The 22,708-nt window shown below is 44.4% G+C and overlaps 1 protein-coding gene across 1 annotated transcript in view; it reads right to left on the reverse strand.

Annotated features, from left to right (window-relative positions):
• The window catches only part of NAALAD2 (N-acetylated alpha-linked acidic dipeptidase 2), a 1,042,620-nt gene that overhangs the window by 547,382 nt on the left and 472,530 nt on the right, over nucleotides 1–22,708 (reverse strand). Inside the window, exons 6-8 of the mRNA XM_069639397.1 lie at nucleotides 22,279–22,404; nucleotides 4,244–4,430; nucleotides 1,753–1,846 (exon numbers count right to left, since the gene is read on the reverse strand). Of these exons, the coding sequence (XP_069495498.1) occupies nucleotides 1,753–1,846; nucleotides 4,244–4,430; nucleotides 22,279–22,404 (407 nt within the window). The remainder of the gene's footprint in view (nucleotides 1–1,752; nucleotides 1,847–4,243; nucleotides 4,431–22,278; nucleotides 22,405–22,708) is intronic.

A 22,708-nucleotide genomic window follows, 5' to 3' on the forward strand; every position in this document is an offset into this window, starting at 1 on the left:
TCGCTGGTAAGTATTAGCGTTTTTGGAGCGCCTGGACGCGGCGAGTAGGCGCTTTACACAGTGCTAAGGTGCCTTGCCTTTGCTAACCTGTTATCTTTTGTCTTCACAGGTTGCGGTGCTCCGCCAGAGTGTAGAATTCTAGAGGTGTTACTGAATGAAGTCTGAGTGGCAAGGTAGGCCTTTTGGCGGAGGTCGTTAATTGTGCAAAATGTCTAATGCCTTGTCTTTCCCTTTCTGCAGGTCCGTCGATCCGAAGGCGCCCTGGTTCCAGGATACCGGGCGGAAGAGCTGAGGACCGCTAATGATGGAATTCAGGTAAGCTGCAACCTTTTCCAACGATGTCTTCTTTCTTTTTCTGCAGATGCTGTTCCTCCGAGGTTTGTGGCTGAAGCTGAACACAGCGAGCGTCACGTTGCAGAATTGCAAACTAACGCGAAGCTTGTCAGTCCAGTCGGGTGTGGTTTAAATAGCTTCAAGAAAGAAGTCCAGGTAAAAGAGTTCCAAGGTGCCACACCCAAACCATCTTTCTGCAAGCCAGGTCCCAACAAGCCTGATTCTGTGGATGCTTCCACATTGAATGACAGTAACAAAAAGTAGTTCCCAAGCACAAACTCATTAAGTATGAGCCTGGCGCCAAGGGAGCCAGGACTGGCCCCAAGAAGGCCTAGGTTGGGATTTAGTGGGGACTGGGGTCAAGGCTCCCCCTGGCCCATGGGTAGGCCAGGGGGGCTTCGGGGTGAGGGTCTTGACATCCTCCTTTGAAACTTTGCAATCTCCTCCTTGCACCATAGCGCCCACAAATGTAAAATTCAAACAACTGTAGCAAATGACAAAACTATTGGCTTTGCCAATGCGTGTTTTTTCCTTGTGATATTCAACTTTGCTGCCCTTAAAAAAATCAATAAAACAAATTAAAAGAAATGACCGATTCCAGGCTCATTTCCACTTTATAATAGTCCAGCAAATGTTCAAAGCATTCTTCAAATAAGGGCGATGTGTACTGCAAAAAGAATAATGAAAACTGGTGGTGTTACGGCTTTGCAAAAACATTGTGAATTACTTCATAGAAAGTAGAGAACGTGTTTAAATGATTTGGACAAATGTTGTAATAGGCAAAAACTATTTGACACATTTGGTTACAAAAACGACTTCCATGCTCAAATACATTTGATGCAAACCCACTCTTCATACATATAGCATTTAAGATGCTGTTCACTCATGTGAACTCCCTCAAGACAAGTACATTAGGTTTGAAAGCGCCCACAGAGCAGCAGGGAGGGACCATGGGAGTAGAATTAGAACACAGTAAGATAGAGGCGGACCTACTAGGCCTTGGGAGCATTCAGAAAGTGGAAGTGCAGAAAGAGGGAAGGGGTGGGGGAGTAGGGGGCATGTGCTGGGTGTATCAAGTGGGAAGTGCTAGGGATTCAGCAGCTGCAAGTGCCTAGATGGAGTGTATGCCACCAATAGATGGGTAAGTGCAAGACTGTGATGGTAAGCCCAGTAGCCAGGCAAAGTGCTGAGAGGGGCAGAGGCTGTAGGCGATTGGGTGTTGAAGGCCAGGACCCAGGAGGGCACATAAGGGCTCTCTGCAGCTGTGAGGATTATCAGAGGAGGCAGGAAGGAAGGGAGGGAAGGAGGAGGTGAAGAGGAAAGTCAGTCACCCATTCGGTCCAACAAAAACCTATGGTCCCTCATGGCAATTTGTCCATTACCAGAAACGGACTGACATGAAAAATGAAGTTTGCTCACCGTAAAATCTTCTCAGCATCATGATAGCCAATAGGATGTACTGGAATACTGGGAAGACCGGCACCTTCGTCAGCCTTATATCGGAAGGTGTACTCTGTTGACAAACAGATATGATCACACATTACAACAACAAAAGCAGATTTGGCAGTAACTGGATTTGAGTTTAGGTACATATTTCAGATCGAGTCCTCCATTTCCCAGTTTGTGTTGGCTTTTAATTCTACATATAATAAGGTTTACACCAGTGATCCACTGAAGCCATGTGTAATAGTTGTGGGGGGTGGGGCGGGAGGAAGGCATCTACAGTTTGTACATGCCCCTCAAAGATAAACCATTTTTAATTTACTGGGCTAGTTCTATAAATGCTTTAAGTAGTAACAATAGTGATACAGGTTGGTTCACCACTTCAAATTGTATATTCAAGTGACTTAAATTTGTTTCTTCTCAAGATTAATTACTAATCCTTCCATCGGTTTCTGTGGTCATAAATTGTTGATGTATACAGACATGTTCAGAAGTATCTATGGCAATCTAATCTCCACTTCCAAAACTATAAACTCAGTAGCAAAGTGGCCAAAATGTAAATTCTTTGTAATAGTAAACAGTGCCAACCAGTTGGAACAGGACTACCAAAACAGTGAACACTTCTTGTTAGCTATAACGATGCTTTAAAATGTAGTTATTCCAAAAGTGTAAACTACCAGCTACGATTTAGACTTCAATGTTTCTGCGTTAACACGGAGTTTGTGCAGTGGGCATTTCATGCAAATCACTCCATTTAGCTGAAGTTTAAAAGGACAACAAATGGTTTTGCATAGATTTAAATAACTCAGTCTCTATCTGAAATCACTATCGTATTATGAACTGGATAAATTAATCACTTTGGAGCTAATTAATCAGTTGATCCTTCGGTCACTCAGATTAAAGAAACAAATGTACACAAACCCACTCTATATATTCATTACTATGTACGATGCCACCATAATAAATGACTACTCTTCATTTCAGATCTGCATCACCTAAAGCTCAATAGCATGAACAAAGCAAATGAATGTGCTCATTAATAATGCCTTCACTATTTGTTTTTATCAAATCGGGATTCTGGAACAGTCTCTAAATCCTTAACACACCTACAAAAAGTTTCCACTTAAAAGCGCTGGCAAGACTGGTTGGTGGAGAGGGAAAGACTCTTGGATTTAGAAATCCTGCGTTTCACATGCTATTTCAAATATCCCTTCACTAGGGACTTGGTATTTTTCCCTTAATAAGCCACTTAATGGCAAACATTTTCAGTGTGGACTCACTGTCATTGATAAGAGCTTATGATCTTTTTTCACGACTGGTTTTCGGTGATTTAAGCAACTGGAGAGAATATTCTGAAAATTCAACAAAACCCCTTGCTAGACGATCTGATATTTCCCTTGTGCAACACTGGTTGCTTGGTCTTCATTCATATACCCAAAAACATTTAGAGGGAAATTATAACCGGTTTTCTTGGACCGTACTATAGCTGATATTTCTATAAAACCGGTTTACTGGAAACATCACCATGGCATTTGTTTAGTTATAAGTACCCAGAAAATCTATGTCCCAGGGTAGCAATCAGTCTACAGCTTAGCACAGGAAGGGGACACTGGAACCGTATCCTAGACAGTTCTATAAATTCTCAGTGTTATGGTCCTAACATTTACTCTACTCGCTGATCACATCAAACTGACTAAGACCACAAACAAAATTACTCCCATTGAATCAATCCTGATCAACCTAAATAAACTAACATTTCAAAAATACTAAACCAACAAAGAGAAATTAAGATAACATTCAGAAAAAACTAAATGGCAGATCCCATTAGTGTCTGTACAAAACAAATTTTAGAAACCTCATCCATAGGGAGTGAAATTCTTCACTATGCAAAACTGGTCTACCATTTCACACCAAACACTGCTAAAATGTTTTGCCCTTTTGCATGAGCCAAAAATAGCAATTAACCGTCATTGGAGTTCTGTGAAAAACTAGCAGGCTTTTTCAACTAAAAAAGGGGCATGATTGACCAAATTATAGGCATTCAGATCCAGCAGATGAATTCGGTCGAACATTTCTTCGAGCACAGGCCTCTGATTCTGTACCATCGGAAGCCTCTGAAGCACGGTCTCTTGAGCCCGATTCTCAGCAGTGTGAATCTCATTCTTGCTTAGTAGCAACAAGATGTCAAGTTGTTGGTGAATACAATCAGTCTGAGCTTGTGAAAACACTTTCGAAGTTACGAGTAAGATACTTTCAGGTTTTCAGAATGACTTTAAACGCCAAAATATATGTTAAGAAAATCTTCATTGAAAGTATTTGCTAAATCTGATCAGTTAATTATTGAGATTAGTCTAACAAATGCAGATTGGATTTCATCATTAGGTGGGTCAATAAACCTGAACCAATTTAAAAGTATGGCTAAGATTAATCTTGCAGGAGGCCTGGCATGCAGTTTTCTCTATCTCACCTTTCGCTGGATAACCTGGAGTCAGAGGGTCTCCAGCTCCATTAAGGTTTAGGACATTCCCACGCTGAGCTCCACCTCCAGGAAGGTTCCACCCATTCGGATAGGGCTCCACTCCCGGAGCACAGTAATCAGCCGGGTCAGAGAAGAGAATGATTCCTATGGCTCCAGCATCCATGGCGTTCTTAACCTGTAAAACACACCAGAATCTTCTATAGATACAGTACATGGGTCAATTTGCATGGCTACAGCAGTACCTTGACTTTCTTGTCTAGTGCTTTGCTAACCTTGATCTAAAAAGTTTTTTCCTAAATTCCCAGTTTTACAAGCTGGCCATCCCAGTTTCATTTTACATGCAGGTCTCTAAACTCTACATTTCAGAAGTGTATTTATTCATTCCAATATGCATACACCAAGAATATTCATGCACAACATTTGATTTCCCGCAATACAACATGTTTTGTTACTTCAATAAGCTTTTTAGTTGCTACCCAGGTTAATTTTGATATTTAATTTGCCTCCAAAGCATCTGTAGAATATGTGCCATACAGTGGAGTATGGATCTATCTTTATGGTTCTGTGGGGTACAGAATATAAAATGTGAATAATGACATTTGATAAATATTAACCATTTATCAAAATGCAACATGGTTAGACATTGTCAGAGTGCAAGGTCTTTTTTTGTAGAACCATCTTCCAACCAAATAAAAGATTGCAGCATTTAGAAAGACATTGAAAGTTCCCCTAGCGAAGGTGTCAGCAACCTGGTATTCCCTAGATGTTTTGTAGTATAACAATTTGCAATTTGATTTCTTGTATTTTAGAGAGCACCTCTTGTAGCATAATACTGTAACCCAAGACAAGGAACATAAAAGACTAGCACTTAAAAGATTCCAGATCCTAAGACAATGAGAATGCTCTAGTTGGTGGTCTGGTACATAAGTGCAATGTATGTGACTTACTGACATAAGAGAACAGCATATGTTACTGTACAAGACACTACAATCCTTTTTTTAAAAAGGTGTTTCATTTGCAAATTCATATTTAGTATATAAAAGGTCATTGGATTAAAAACATCCACTTGGAGTATTTGGCAGGAGCACATGAGCTATATTCCAGAACCCCAGAGAATACATGTGTAGTGAAGTTCCCAGGACTGGTCTCTAGGTGCGCCTGAAGAGGTTGTGTTAATGCCAGAATGTATCACTTTATATACAGTGGCTCTTTATATCCTGCATGTGGAATCATGGACACTGACCAATTATACTGCCCTTAGCAAGTTTAACACATAGTTCATTTACTGGTAGACAGTCCAGAAACTTGCATCCTGACCACTGAACTTTGGGTCTATGTGAAGATGTCCCCAGGAAAATGTAGTCAGCAAAAAGGCTTTTTTTAAAATGAAGTCATTCAAAACAAGCAATGTACAGTGTGGACATGTTACCAGGGATAAATAAGGTCGTCCAGAAAGCTATTATTAAATCCACAGAAGTACAAGTTTGTAACCCCAACAATGATCCAAACCTCTAATAATTCCTTCATATCACCCAACTCCATTCCTAAACCTCCCCGAATTCTAAATACAACCATTACTCAACCTTGAACTTAAAGAATACTAACCCTTCAGCGCGCTACAGAATTTTATTTGCACATAACTGCAGAATAAAATGGATGAACAGTGAACTAACCCCCATCATCAGCTGACCACAAATTACACAGCCTTTGCCCTAACATAAACCCTTCCTGTAATACTTACCTTAACTGCAACTATACCTCTTAAATAAAGTTTACTTTACCCCAACCACTATCCCACTCCTACATAATCAGCCTTCTCCAACCTTTGTGTCCCTTTCTTTAACCCAAACCATTACTATATTAGTCCTTGCCTTACAATAACCCACACCTTGACACTTCATCTACCCCAACACCAACATTTTTACTCCATCCGCTATCCCAACCCTAAATCAGGCAATCACAAGCCCACTAAGCCCTCCTTAACCCTAACAATTACCCTAGCAGCACTACATTTGTGGCTACTTTCCAACTACTTTTTGCTTAGCAGCTTTTTCACTGCAGAGGTATTTTCGCGACTTTTTTACAGACTAAATTTTTTATGGCTACATTTTCACTGGATACCGAACCATCGTCTTGCAGGTTCACCAAAACCCATGCCAAAGGTGGCGGTATAAGGCAAGGATCTCCACAGTCATAATTGCTTGGGCCCAAGTATAGCAATGGAAAAATCTCTTAATGCATAAAAGCCAGAATGAATCCTCAATGTGCAAAAAGCAAACACCCCGAGTGGTGGTTGCAAACAGATGGAAGAAAAAGGTGTATCCATCTCGGACATCACTGAGCATAGGATATGCAGTACAATTATACTCCCATAATGGTCAACTTCATTTGGAACCTGCCCAGTCTCTTTATCTTGTGCACCTCACCTCAGCCTTACTCAAAAATGAGAGAGATGCAGAAGATTAAATCGAATGGTACATATTGTGGTAAATCAGAAGGAGGAGACAGACCAATAGGCACCATTATCAACAGGTTTATTGGAAAAATAATAAATAAAATGTCTACATTTCCCTATCGTAAGGGTTTCCCTACATAATGGAACTAAACTAGGGTGCTAGTCGTCAATCGTGAAGTCATCAAGTCTGCCCTCCATCTGAAGCTAACCTAGGCTGACCCCACCACTATTAATACACAACTAGAAGACCAGGATAACTACTCCCTTCTCCTGGGGTGCTTTTCCACAAAGTCCTCAATATGGGATCTTCAGATAGCCTCTTTGTACCTCCCCCAAGTCCTTCAGTCCTTTCAGGGAGCTTTTCAGTTCCTTTTTATAGTGGTTCCCTTGACTCCGATTACTTTCTGGGCTTTCTTTGATTCTTCACTGAGTCTCTGAATATGTGTTGTGCTTCACAGCCCTTATAAACAAAAACTTTCTCATACCAATTCTCGTTACTTTTGTTATCGGTCTTCTCACTGAAAAAATTTGCTTGAGTCCTTGTTTTACTCTTCCTCTTATGATCTTTCCATTCACTGGGACGAGCATGATGAGTCCCTGAATGATGCTCACTCTTCTTATAATCTTGCCACTCACTGGGATGAACATTGTCCTTGATTATGCTTTGACCCCCTCTGGGACAAGTAAACTCTCAGCAATCATATTCATATTTTCTCTATAATGGTATATACTCGCCAGCGATGCCCTGTGCCCTGGGTCTCGCACTCTCCCCGTTACCTCTGTTATACAGGGGTTGCATCACCAGGCTGACATTTGGCTTTCTGTGGTCTTAAGTCAGGACGGCTCATCAGTCTGCACACTCGACTTTGATGGAGACACCTCTGTCTCTTTGTGGTATCGGTGCATAGAGGATGTGGGTTTCACAGTCATCTCACACCACCACACAATTCTCAAGCTCTCCTTCCGGTTTCCTTTGTCAGCAGACAGACCTTCCTGAGTATGTCTTCGGTGTGCTTTAGACACTTCGGGTTGGGGCTTCTCCTCAGCCCTTTCTAGATATAACTCTTGGGGCTGACAACCATTGGACCGACTTCCTCCACTTGGTTTCCCAATTCGTGCACTATGGGCACTTCCCCTGGCATGCAGCCAAGTAAAACAGAATTCTCCCCGAGTCACCAGTTTCACGTCTCTAGCTGGTTTGTAATGACCAGGTCTCGTGCTGATGTTCCCTTGTTTCTCCCACTTTTACACAATGCTGGCGGCTTCCCTGGCTTCACAGGACAGTCCTTTTTTGTGTTGGTGTTATACTCATCATAACTCCTTTAGGATTCTTCGTCTCAGTGATTGCCAGACACTGATTGCCAGACAGGTATTCTTTATCACTCCTATGTTCTCACTCTTTCCAATGCCAGGCCAGGCAGATACATTTCTTCCTTCATGGCATGGCATTACAATAACATATGCAAGAGGAGTCTGGTTGTCTGTCAATTGACGGTTGTAATGGGTGTTTGAGGATAATGAAAATGGAGTTCCTCATTGGAAAGGAAGTCTTTATCTCCATGGGAAGAGTCTCCCCGTGTGAGGACCTGCTTACCACCACCCCTATGGGGAATGTTGTGCAGCAGGCTAATCGCCCTAGCCTCACAGAAAGTTACTGAATCCCACAATTCATCATAATATCGATGATCTGTGGGTATCAAAAGATACTAAGAGTTAATTGCTCCATTGTACATATGTTCCACTGCTTTAGAGTTGTAATGTCATCCTTCACACAAGAGCTAGATGGTTGGATTCAAAATACAAGAAAACAGATAACTAATTACCACTGAGAGCAAATAACACCTTTTTTTTGCATATTTGTTCATGGGCTTTGGTTATAATGCATGAAAAAAGCAGCATGGTAATTAAACTTTTAAAATATCAGTGTCTAATACCCAACCATCAGAGTTCAGGGTACACGGCTTTCTACCTCATGTTGAACATATATTTTGAAAGGGTGATGCAAATAAATGTCAATGTGATCCTCAATTCTTCTCCCTGTTCCAATAAGCAATTCTTCCCTCTGAAAGGACGGTTCTTGTTAAGTGTTCACTACTTTGCATGTTCGAGTCGAAGTGTCACCAAATTATACTCATTAAATTACACCAATTTTATTGAGTGAGTGCCTTGAGAAATGTGTATTATGTGCCATGTATATTTATCATAATTTAAAACATTTAAACAAAATGCATAAACCTCTATAAGAGAGCACTTAACCCACACAAGGAACTTGACAAAACACTTCCTCAAATTTGGTACAAACCTGTTCCCTGCCGGCCTCCAATGGCCATTACTTTGAAGTGGGAGTCTTGGTGCAATCACTCTGCCCTACCAATAGATGAGGGCATTGCATGGCATATCCTTGGTCGAATTTACCATATACACCAAGCTACTCCAGACCATGTTGAAAACGTACTAACCTTTAAATAGCGGATTGAGTAAAGAATCACTGGTGCCGAAGTCCACTTGAACACATTTACCACATACCTGTATATCAAGCCCTGGCGCATCAACAACAGGAGTACCTTAACATCTATGATTTATTATTTAACCTGTGGAATAGAAATGTCCCAGCCATGGTCGTATGTGAGAAAGTCACATTAAGTGTCCCTTCCCAGGGGTACAGACGTTCTATAGCCCAAGAATGACCAGCAGGTAAGTGAGGAGCTACCTTGAAGTGTAATACGGGGTTTCGCCAGAGTCCTTCCACTCCCTCATGCTTCTTGCGTGAAGTCCACCAGAGTATAGACCAATCTCAGGGTCCAATATATATAGATCTTTCATACGAATAAGTCCATGACCCGCACACTGAAGCCAGGTGCTTTTGAAGATCCCTGGATGCAACAACTCTAACAGCTCCTTGGCAAAGATGAATCCATGAGTAGCATTCCCTTACAAATGTTCACTATGAGGTTGCTCACAAGCACTGCTAAGTTCACGGATCAGACTTGTGGTTAGAGCAGAAGCCATCTACTTTCCACTTAGTGTTGCAGTTTGGCAGGAACATGCCACAGAGTTCTACTCTTTATTTCTGCTGCCGATCTCAGACTTCTGCCCCTTCACTACCAAGCACTTTCCTATCCAAGAACATTGCTTGGGAATAAAAGGTGAGCCTTACCTGCACATGAGCTTTAGCAGAAGACTGGGAACATTTCTAATGAAGAATATAACCAATCATATCCTGAAAGGAGGAGGAAATGGGCGAATAACCAATCAGATACAACCAAAGACTGTAGTTACCTTAGGGGCTGAGATAGCAGACCATCCAGAGGACAGAGACGGGGATAAAAGAGACCCCAGGAAGTTGTGGGTTGTTCAAGTGAGGTCAGAGGTTGTGGGTGGCCAAGAGACCAGCAGGGGGGATGGACTAGGGAGTGGATTGTGGAGTACATTTTTTGGAGCAGGTGAGGCATTGGTTAGTGAGTACAATTGGCACTGTATTGTGAGCGTGTGTCAAGAGTGGCAAGTATGTTTAGGAGAGTGTGTGTAGGAAGTGAATGTGAAGTACTTGCGTGAGTAATAGAAGGGTGTAGTGATAGTGGGGGAGTAGTAGTGTGGAGGAGAGAGTAGCAGTGTAGACAGAGGGAGTAGTAGGGTCGTGGAGGAAGGAGTTACATCATTGGGTGTAGGCAAGACTTGAAAAGAGACATTGGAGGGACAGAATAGGAGAATTCAAGGAAAAGAGATGGTTGCATAGTCAGAGAGTGAGGAGTCTCACAAAAAGTGTAACACAATGGCATCTATACTGCAGGAGTACAGGGGAGATAAGTACTGAAACCACTTATCTAGCCCTCGCTTCTACAAACCAACAGTGATCCCAATCAAAGGTAAAACAGGAACACCTTTTGTGGCAAAGTGGGCCAAGAGAAGGCTATACTTTGAGAAAGTGTGTGAATATGATCCAGTAGCAACCCAAACAGAAAAGTATGAAGATTCCAAAAGAAAGGGAATGTCCAATTAAGGTGTTATAAAAATATACTTTAAACAAACACACCAATGTACAATAACTATTACAAATACTATATAAATACCCACCTCTGCACAGAGAACACAGAATGTGCAACAGATAAAGAGATGCCGCACTCTGGCTAGTGAAACAGTTGTGATAAGGTAATCAACAACCACTATGCATTTATGATATGTCTTAAGTGAGAAATTAGATCAAAAGCAACCTAACTAGTCAGGGCACAAAGATGGACCAGGGTGGCAGATATGAGTCAATAGTACCTTCTCACTGTTCTACGGTGGTATAACAGCATCGAACCAGGCTTCAAGCTGTACTGCTTTGGGGGTCAAACCAGGTTTGGGTGCATAGAAATGTGCTGGGTCACGCAGCAAATTACTGTATAGTTGGTTTGAAGTGGAAGCTGTGTGGTTAGAGTACAGCATTCGGGTCAAGTGGTCTGGATGTTTCATTAGGGTTAGATCTGGAGTAGAGTCAGCTCAGGATGTTGGTTACCGCTGGTTCGCTGAGTAATGCAATGCTCCAGGGGTTCGAGTCAAGGTTTGTCTGTTTGATGTAGTGGCCTTGGTGCAGGGTTCGAAGAGGAAGTGGTTTGAACTGGTCTACAGCGGCAAGCATATAGTTCAAGCCAAACAGGTGAAGGGTTCTGCTTGGCATGATACAGTGGTGAGCCAGTTCAATAGGTGAGATGCAGCGGTAGTTACACGTTTGATCGAGTGCCAAATGCAGCACTGGCCAGTCCTTCTGGTTTAAGAGCAGTGAACATTGGTTCAATTTGTTTTGTCCAGTTCTATGTGGTAGAAAAGGGAGCTTTGGGGGACCCGTTCTTCCAGATATCGCAAAACCTACTGTAGGGGCTCTAGTACAGGGTGAGCCCATTCAGGTTTAGCTCTCCAAGCATAAGGAGGTTTGGTGCAAATCAGCTTGTCCTGGCCCCCAGCAAGAGTCGCCCTTAATGTGCCCTGGAAGTGGGTAGGGAGCCGAGCTCGCCTGCCTCAGAATCCTCCTTCACCTCAATGGGTGAGGGTTTTGGTAAGATGAACGCTCCAAAAAGAGGTCCAAATGAATTCTTCCTCAAGTCTTGAAGTCCAAAATGAAAAGAAAGAAGTAGTCAGAGGCCCCCTCTTATGTAAGTGAAAGTCCACAGGTGATTGGATGAAAGAAAGCCTGTTTTAAGGGGTACAATCCCTGTTCCTGTTAAAAGTGGGGTTTGCCTGTTTGCATCATACCCAAAGTGCTTTGTGCTAAAGGAAGTAGAGGATACAAGAAGGAAACAGGAAGTACGAGAGAAACTAGATGGACATCTTCCTCACTTGTGATGAGCTCCATCCGTCTACACAATCCCTTCCCCCTTCACAGACACTCTGCATCAAAGGCCCATTGGTATGAAACACTTGGTGTAAGGCTAGTCCGTTTGTGTAGGGTGTGGCCTTTGATTATTGTTTGCCAGGATAACCCCTGCCGAGACTGTCTCTGAAGGGAGGTATTACCTAACCTCCGAAAGGATCAAAATGCAGCACTCTCCACTTTTTCCTGCCTAGTAGGTGGCAGCAGAGACGAGTCTGTGGGGTGGCAGAGGGGGAAATGCCCTCAGACTAACCATGGCTGGCCTGGCCTGGCTCACAGTAATAACACATGTATGATAATGATTCATGTATGCTTTTAATAAATTATATGAAATACCAGCAAGTATACCCCAAACTGGCTTATGTTTAAAGATCATAACTGCTACCAAAATGGTGATTTCTTGTAATTATGTCATTATGTCATTTGAGAACAGGGGTGCGTACTTTAAATGCAGCCGCTGTGCTGAAGTGATTTAGCTTTCACTGTAGCTGCCACAAGGACACCTGAGACTTCTGAATCTGCTCTGTGCCACTAGAGAGTAGGCGCTGCAGATCAGGATATTGATGCAGCAGGGCACAGGTGTACACTGTGCTTTTGGCACAGAGTTTCCTGAAGGTAGGTCTGGTTAGCAGGCCACCCTTCCCGAAATATTAAAATGGTGCAGTTAATTCTAAGAAGAATAAAAAAAGCCAGTGCTTCTACACCCTTACCAGATGGCAATCCTTCACAAAGGGATCATGAGTAAGTGTGAGGGAGATGAGTGCATGGCCATGATAGCAAGGTAATGAAATTGGAGTGTTTGGAAGGCACAATCCAATATTCCTATTCAAATAACTAATACTTGGATAGTGTAGGGTCAGTCTAGGAAATCCCTTAGTGAGCTTGAATAGATAAAGCATTCACCTTTAGGTCATTGTTGTTAAGGTAAGAACTCAAAAGTAAGTTTAAGTTTATTTAGTAAGGTGCTGAGCAGCAACCCCTCAGCCCTCCATCCAGCAACAGCCTCCTCTGGAACCTGTGCACACTCCAAGCCTCCCCCAGAGGTTCCATTTTCTATGGACGCTAAGCATAGAACATTAAGAACATTGCATAAACTAAACTATGTACAATACAATGCAGGCACACTCCTAACAATCATCTCTTGTAATCCAGAACCTAGACACCATCAGTGAAAGTTTGGTGCATTCTAAACCAGGGAGTAGGGATGCCAGAGCTAGGGAGGATTGGTGGTTTCTGGATGAGAGGGACATACCTAGGACCCTGTAAATTAAATCAAAACCCTTGAACTGTCTGATTCAGAGTAATCCTGTAGCCATTTGTGACGCAGCCTTGGCATAGTTCACTAGTTTGTTTTTAGTGTGATTGCCCTAGACCTTGAAGGAGTTACACCCACCCAACCCGACAATTAATATGGGTGTTGAATGTCATACAACATGTGTATGTTCAGTTGATCCATCACACATGTCTCTTCTATTGCAACCTGACCCATTCCCTCCAAGGAACCTCCTCTACTATAGTTGGTAGGTCTTGGTGCTGTGGTTATACCTCACCTTTTGGATTTGTCATTTCTTGTTTATTGATTTTGTATTTCTCATTACTCCTGTATGTGTAAAGTGGATACATTTCTAGCATAAAGCATTTGATTAATTATGTAACAAGCTGCCACTTATTAATGATTTTAGATGTAAAATTTAACTTTGGTCTCAGTTCCTCTGTTTAATCCATATACATCCTATAGTAATCATGATACAGTTTATGCTGGCCCAAGTCTTCTATTCTTAACTCTCATATGAACAATGCATTTTTTACTGTGACAGTTATCACTTCTACATTTGCCACTCTAATGCAATTAAGAAAACATTTGGCACACTCCATATGTTCAGGAGGTTTGGCTCCACCTGAACTATTCAAATTGGAGATGTTTTAATTCCATTATACCATAAAATGAACATTTGGTTAATCAGCTATTTAAAAGGAAAATAACAATTACAAACCATGTAATGGACAACTTTTGTTAAATACAGCACTGGAAATAACTGCTTGTTCAAAGATTTACACTGGAGTAAAAGAGAAGATGCCAGCGGGCATTTCAGATTTTCACTTGCTGTCTTATACCAGATTCTCAAAGCTGAAAAGGAAAGCAAATCTGGACATGCCAAGAGCACCTCCGAGATGCCCTTGAGCTCATCTGAATCGCAATCACAAGTGAGATTTTCAAAGATGCTGCAGGCATTTCCGAATTTACTCCAGTTGTATGATATCTGGATATAGTATTATCTAGTACGTGCAAACATGAGATGCTCACAGCGTCATCTACATTAGCTCCAGTGAAAGTCTTGGTGAATCAGGCCTTAGGAGTTCGCCTGTTTTGATGGCTGTGCTTAATGGCCACGCCCATGCCTCTTTAATTCACCTCAATCACATTTCATCGTAGGGGAGCAAGGGACAGCATTGGAGAGGCATGGAAGTTATCAAAGTACTACACATTCCTCTAGCCTAAGATATAGGGTGTACAACAGGACATCACTGACCAATGCTAATTGCCAGCATATCATGCTTTGTTTCAAATCAATACACCTAGATAATCAGTGCATACTTGGGATTTGCCATCCAAATGCCCATAAAGGTGAGCCCAAGTAACGCTTAAGGAAAGGCACTGCCTAGGCTTTAGAAGATTCTGAGGCACCCTAAACATAGCACTGGGATATTCCTGCTAACAAAATCGGAAACAATCTCACTGGCAGCAAACGAGTTAAACATACTAATTTCAATTAGCATATCAGACTAAACTTTCTTGCCTACCAGTTTTAATGTCATCAATTGCTGTTTAGGCTCCAGTGTGACCCACATTTTTATATACTGTAGGGGAGGCATGATATCACAAGTAGGACACGGACACAAAAGATACAATTTTTTTTAACTTGGGGTTCGGAAAAACTCCTACTTTGCCCTATAACTAGGATGGGAGACGTCGCCACCACCAAATAATAAATAAAAGAGTCTTAGTTGTGTCTGTCAAATCAAAATGGCCTATGCTAACAAAAACCAATGCCTGCCCCATCTCTTGTACAAAACATGTGTAAAGGAGGTATGTATATAAAAGGAAAATCAGTGTTCAACAAAGAATAAATGTGTCTGAATCATCTATCCTCCCCACGTTTAGACAGCACGGAATAAGGCAGTTTCTATAGGCACAATGACACTATGACTCAGGCTTTAACACTGAAACAGTTTGGAACGTGCATTGAGGCCAGCCTGGCCTTTCACGTCAAAGGCTCTTGGTCCAGTCTTCCCCAAATAATGAAACAAAAAGTTCACACCGGTAACCCTCTGTCGGGCTCAGACCTCTTCAAAGAAACAAAAGCTAAACGTTGGTCCCCCTCTGCCGGGCTCAGACTTTTCACAATTCAAAAAGACTTGCCGGGGCTCCCTTACTCAAGCTTTTTACACTTCGGGCCTCACTCAGTCGGGTTCAGACTGCTTTTCGGGTGTCAAAGACTTTCGAATGTGCTGGGCTTACTTTTACAGACCACTGCAGGACAACTTTGACTCAGAATTCAATGTTCAACCTTTCCTATCTCCTTCTCTCAGGGTTAACTTCATTCGCTTTCACTTTTACAGTTCATTCACTTTTAGCGCAGAGACTTTTGAGTGGTCTACTCCTCTTCGCCGGACCACTCCGTTACTCAGTAGCTGCGATTTCACAGCTGTCTTTATCTTAAAGCTCATTCACAGGTTTGCCTTTCCTTGCGTCTCATCCACACACGTGCAGCCTTCACTTGTGATATAGTGTTGCAAACGTCAATCTTTCTTAGCACACACCGTTCTCTCAGGTTGCTTTCCAACTCACCGACTGTGTGCGGTTCTTGCTTGCTTTTTTGATTTTCAATTCACGAGTTAATACCACAGGCATGGCTTCGCCTCCCCAACTCTGCCATTCACCAGGGAGGGTCGCTGGCATCCTTGAAACACAATGCATTCTTCGATATTGGGATCTGGCCTTCTCCGCAAGTCTTTCGCTGCTTTGTGGAGGCAACAACATCCTGTAGGGAACTCTTGGGGTTTTTGACCCACTGCTCTCGTCCCTTGGTCCACCGTTCTGCTCCAGTAGGTTTGCCTTTGCCCCGGAAGTTCTGCTCGTACTAGTGTTGCACCTTGATCAGAGTAGGTCTCTAGGTTCCACCTTTTATCCGTGTGAGGAGAGCTAATTGGAATCAGGTCTATGCACTTGAAGTAAAGTGTCTGACCTTGCCTGACGCGATTAGCGGGACATGTCCATTACGATATAGAAGAGAGAGTATTTTTAATTTCAGTCACCCTCTTCCTCTGCCTAGTTTTTGCGCAGAGGGGGGGTGTTGGGACATCGGATCCTAAAAAATAGGAGGGATTGGATGTACCAAAAAGGAGGGAATACTGCATCTCACCATCAGCTGCCTCACCCCCACTCCGTGTAGACCCCTCTCCCAGTTGATTCTCCCGAACTGGACCACCCCCATGGTCTGGATCCAAAGGTGATGGCTGTGCCCCGACCACCTGAGGGAGAGATCCCCAGGGATTAGCAGGTGAGACACCCTCTGGTTTCTCACAGTACTATTTGTAATGAATTTACCTCTTCGTCTTCTTGTAGGTTGCTTCACGTTTATTCATAGCTTCTTAAATTACAGTTACACATATAGCCGGTCAAGTGGCACATCGAGTAGAGCGCTCGCTTTGACATCCGTGCAGAGCCTGCTAATGCAGGTTCCAATCCCGGCGGGGCCAAACTCAGCCTTTCATACTTCCGAGGTCAATAAATGAGCACCACACAGTGGGTAATAAGCAGCGCTCAGATACCCGAGGGTTTGTAGCGCTATATAAATGCCAAAATATTATTATTATTATAAGCTACATGGAACAAAACACTGGCAGCCATCACCCAGGCAGGGGCTCTCTAACGGCCTGAGCTTGGAACCCTCATTCACACACATTCTCTCATCCACATCATAACATTCTATGTGACATCACAGACTTCCACAAGCACTTTACAACACATCTCCTGTCCTTACACCACCACCAACACACACACACACACACACACACACACGCACATCACAACACTGTTTAAGATGATCTGAGGATAACAGGAGCAAAACCAGATGACAAGAATGTGCTGCAGTGAGAAGCAAAACAATTCATGAAAGCCAGCTTATCTGCAGTTAGTTTTGTTGCATTAGTCACGCAATAAAATGATAAATAATATGCACCATGTACCTAGTCTTGAGGAACAGCCAAGGTTGTCTACAGAAATAAATCCCAGGTATAGAAAATTAACAATCAAACAAGAAAACATTGCCAGCTACACCTTTACCATCTGCCAGCGCAAGACTGAATGCATCAAATACGTAGGTGGGTCCCTCATGGTGTAGCCCTCCCTCCCCATCTTTTGGATCACACTGACCCAGCTGTTCTGCACTAGGGTTTTCCCTGGACTGCTGCTCAGCAACCACGTCTCTGTAAATAGCATAGAATGTTGTTGCATAGCAGGGGCTCTTACAGGCCACATATTACTCGATGAAATAGATGAACTGTGCGGATGTAGTACACGCAATGATAACAATTCTACCTATACCCCCAAGTAAACCATAAATAGTGCATACCTAATATTTTGTATATTTTGATCTAAAAATCTAGGTGTAATTTGATCATGGTTTGGAGACATGGGGCCTCATTCCGAGGTTGGAGGTAAGTAACGATTCTTACCGGCATGGCGCAAATAGCGTGTTTGTGCTGTCATTAGCCCCCTAATAGAGGGCTATTACGACTTTGCAGGCACGAGCTTTGCGCCATGCCGGTAAGGGCATACATTACTGCCATACAGTTAAAGGCACGAAAAAGGCCCTTAGCGGCATCATGCATAGCGCGGATAGCACTACCGGCATGAATCAATGCAGCATTAGCGGTCATCGTAAATAGGCAGAACCGGAAGTAGCGTCATCGCACAGGAACGGAAAGGAGCATGGAGGCCATCTTTAAAAACACAATCCATTGCCATCCTCAGCACACGTTACCTGTGGGACTCTGCTGTTTGTCAGAAAACCTTCTCCAAACACACCACAATGCCCAAGGCCCTTAAGAAGGGAGCTGCCCGCCAGTGCAAGGAGGGATTCAACGAGGATGAGTTGGAGATGCTAGCCAGGACACTGCAGAAGCATGCTGGGATGGTCTTTGCCAACAGCATGAAGAGGGAGGCCATCTTAAAAAATAAAAAAGGAGATCTGGGCACTTGTGGCACAGAAAGTTAGTGCAGTTGGAAACACCCCACGCACCGCAAAAGACAAGTGCTGGGACGACTTGCGACTCAGAGTAAGGAACATACTCTCCGTCAACAGGAGCCAGGCAATGGCAACAGGAGGAGGTGCCTGCTCACCCATCAAGCTGACCCCATGGGAGGACATCTGCGCCAGCATGATTGGAATGGAGGGATAGAAGGTGTCGGCGAGATGGAGTGTGGCACCACAACATCGGCTGATGGAGGTGAGTGTCCTAAGAAAACACTGTAATGCAGAGTCTGATGAAAGTCAACCAATAGGTCAGTACAAAGAGGCAAGCCATGGCCCAACACACACTCCGAGCAAAGTAGGCAGACGCATCGCAGACACATGCAGATGCCTGCAGCAAGGCAATGCCGTACCTGACACATACCACACAAATATGTAAATGCCATAAGTCACACAGCATGCAGGCCCCAAAAAGTATGCATGTCAGATCGCATAGCTCTTGGCCAACATGAGTGACCCCGACGTATGCCTGCATAACCCACCCATGTATCAAACAACGTGATCATCCAAACTCAAATGCCTATTACCCTCCATTGTGTGGATGATCATTTGTCCAAATGTATGTATGATGCCTATCAAAACATCACTCATGCCGTCCCTCTCTTCGACCCCCACAGGCTCTGACCATGACAGCGATGGCCAGGACGCAACCCCTGTGAAGACCACACCCCGGAAGAGGTCCTGGGATGACACCAACTGCCTTTTGACCTTGAAGGGACGACCCAGGGGCCGCCGTGCACCACCAGGCAAGACACCCCAGGTTGCCAGTACACTGGTGCCGCCAAGGGCCGAAACACCAACACCCATTGCCCAGCCTGAGGAATCAGCCGAGGCACCACACTCTGAGGAGTCAAGTTTGGCTGGGGAGGTGGCAGCCACAGCACCCCAGGCTGTGGAGGACCCACAGGATGAGGTATGGGTGCCCATTGAGGACGATTCATCAGAACTGCCCCACACGCCCAGTCCACTGGCGTCCCCCCAAATATCATCCCTTGAAATAGACCACGCCACCACCCCAGAGCAGTCTGGGCGGGAGCAAATTGAAGGGCACTTCAGTCCGATAGTGGCAAGTATTGAGGCTGAGCAGGACACCCAGGAACCATCCACCTCCACAGGTGCACCCGCAGGGCCGCAGTGTGCAGATCAACTGACTGCCCTTGTGCAGCAGTTCGTTGAGGACATTGCCACTCTAGGCAGGACCATCTCTGAGAACACCACCTCCATGGGCAAAATATTTGCCGAAAACAATAGCCGCCTCTGCAAGAAGGTCTCCACCCTGCGCCAGGTACTAGGCTGCATAGCCGATGCCATGGAGGCAGGACGTCCGGCAACCCAATTCGAGCAGGCGGCCACACCGTCATCGTCTAGCTCGACCAAGACGAGCCCGCTCCGCAGGTCAAAACGCACCCTGCGCTGGCCAGACATGCCGCCACCTGGTCCAGGGAGTGCGAATTAACAGTCTGGGCAGCCTAATGTAGGCATTAGAGACTTGATGGGACATGTGTGGGGGAGTTGTGGATGGAGGGGGCAGGGGGTGAGGGTGTGTGTGAGAGTTGTGGGGGAAGAGGGAGGGGGTGAGGGTGGTGGAGGGTTATTGCACTATTGTTTTGTTTGTTAAATTTAATACACCCGTTGTGTCAAAAGCAAGACCTGAGTGGACATTCATCATTGCGCATGTGTCATTTATTCATATACAGTGCATAATGTGCATGTACCCACACACCCAGTGGCCTCCGTCAGAATATCATGTCACGCTCTGCAGCCATGTGTGTCAGTAATATTGTGCAATCACTGATTGACGCACATAAAGTCCCTCCTGTGCATCGGCACCGCAATGATGTGCAGCCACTAATTCATCCCCTTCATCATCACCAGCTGGTAGCAGTTCAATTTCAGGGGTCAGGGGCACGTTGCGTCGGATACACATGTTGTGCAGCATAACACATGTCATGATGGTCTTGGCCACCTTCTCATGCCTGTAGAGGAGTGCCCCACCTGATGGGCTAAGGCAGCGAAACCATGCCTTCAACAGGCCATAGGTCTGGTCGATGACCACACGGCTAAGGGTGTGGGATCGATTGTAGTCCTCCTCATGCCTGTTCTGTGTGTTTCAGACAGGGGTAATGAGCCACGGCATCAAGGGATAGCCACGGTCACCTGCATGGGAGACATGAAAAGCTATATGTCAGGCGATTGATGATGGACAGCTGTACTAGTCACACATGTCGGCAGATTACCGTTGGTCACATGCACATGTCCCTGGTAGTATGCACACCATTTCTAGGCCCTCAATGTGTCCTGTGCCATGGAATGATTGTGTGGGTTGCATCTTCAAGATGATACACTGTGTGCTCTGCCGTCTTGTAGCTCATGCATTGTGTACGCATACAGCTGTGTTTGTGTAAATTTAGTGATGTGCTGTGTTCTGTAGGATTTTCTGATGGGGAGCTTTGGCAGTAGGCTCTGGAATGTTAGCCATTCTGCGCTGATTTTTCCCATGGTGACATGCAGCATTCCTGTGGTTGATCCGGGATATCGAACACAACAATGTGTGATGTTCTTGCTTGCGTCGCCTTCCACCTGCACCTGTTTGTAGTGGTATAGCTTGCAAATGTGGTAAAACAGCTCGATGGCATGGAGGCCACCTTTTGTTTCAAGAATCTCCTGGGGAGTCCGTGGTAGGGATATGTATTCCGTTGTGTGCTTGACCAGGGCATCCAGCACTTGCTTCAGGATGCGAGTGAATAATGGTGGTAATGTGCCATGCATATACCCCACTGTGTGCTGGTAGGTGGCTGTGTTAAGGGAGTGGAGCACCAACACTACCTTCAGTAGAGGGGGGATGGCGGTGCGTATTTCAATGAGGCTGACAATCGTGTATCATGTCCACGATGGTGTTGGTGTCCCGGTCCAGACGGTACAGGGTGTGGTTGTGCTGCGGGGTTGGGTTGGAGGGACTAGCTCTGATGTTTGGGATTGGGGGCTGCATACTTGGTTACGCTGGCTGCACTGGTGGGGCATGCTGGGCCTGTCTCACCCTCCTTATCCTGCTTCGTCTCCTCTGTGGTGCCTGCTGTTGGTGGTGTTGTTGCTGGTGTTGCAATGCAAGCATGTCCTCCAGCTGAAGTATTGATGCTACTATTGGATTGATCTTGGTGTGGAAAGGGGTGTGGTGTGTGGGTGTGCTCCTATTGGTCAGGTCCAGACTCCATTGTCTCTACCTGTGCTGATGGTGTGCACCTGTGGCAGTTGGGAACATGGCACATGGCATTTTACGGTTGGTCAGAGATACCAGTATTTACGGAATGCCGGAATCTACTTTTAACGCCTTCATGATGCCAGTATTTGCATGTCCGCTTTAATTGTGAGCTCCTCCAGTTTACGGCATGCCGCTATTGCCAGTATGTTGGCCCACGTGCCCACGCCCATGCCGCTATTAGAGGCACCGTTATTTACGATGCCGCTAATAGCCGTTTGGCTTGTCAGAATAGCCCGGAGTGGTAAGCGGTGCCGGTAATCCTTTACCGGCATCATTTATCCCTTACCTCCAACCTCGGAATGAGGGCCACGATCTGTCATGACCTTTAATGTTCATATGCACAGTTATTGTCGCCCCTCACTCAAATCCCCAGAAGCATTTTTCATGGCATAGGTGCATTTCAGAAGATAACAAAATCACATTCAAAGATCATTGATTTTTGTTATGTATACATATCAAAAAATGTTACAAAACAATCAATGGCACATCACGCAGAGAAACAGACGAACATATATGAATGGATCCGTTATAATGTATTTGATTTGCTTGTACACAACTGTTATAGTACAAATCCAGTAGAAATTAAATGGTTCAATTAAATATTAGGAGCTGAAGGTTGCAACTTGACATATTATACATTACTTTGTTTCCTCTAAAGATTTTTCCGTATCTGGCAAGGACAAGCTTTCCGGTGCAGTTAATCCCAATATCTCGCTCAAGTTGGAAAAAGTCTTCGGTGCGGGCATAGTTCACATAAACTAGATCCCCCTAAAAGAAAAAGGAACAGTGAGAATCTATAGTCAGGACTCTAGTGCGCAGTGATGCAATGCACAGAACAAGACTGCCAGGTGCAGAGGTGTCTGCCAGTGGAGGTACATAACCGGACTGCATCATCTCTGGCGACTCTTAAGATCCTGTGGGGACCCCGGCCCCACCCCCATATGCAGCAGTTATTGGCGACACCTGCAAAATCCACCTATTTTTAAAGGAATTTAGTTTGCCCAAAACTGGACGGATTTGCTCTTTCACTATCAGCTTCATAAGAGAATCTGCACACAGCCCACAGTGGGGC

The sequence above is a fragment of the Ambystoma mexicanum genome, chromosome 7q (genome assembly GCF_040938575.1).
Source record: "Ambystoma mexicanum isolate Mex_15411 chromosome 7q, UKY_AmexF1_1, whole genome shotgun sequence".
Taxonomy (NCBI): Eukaryota; Metazoa; Chordata; class Amphibia; order Caudata; family Ambystomatidae; genus Ambystoma; species Ambystoma mexicanum.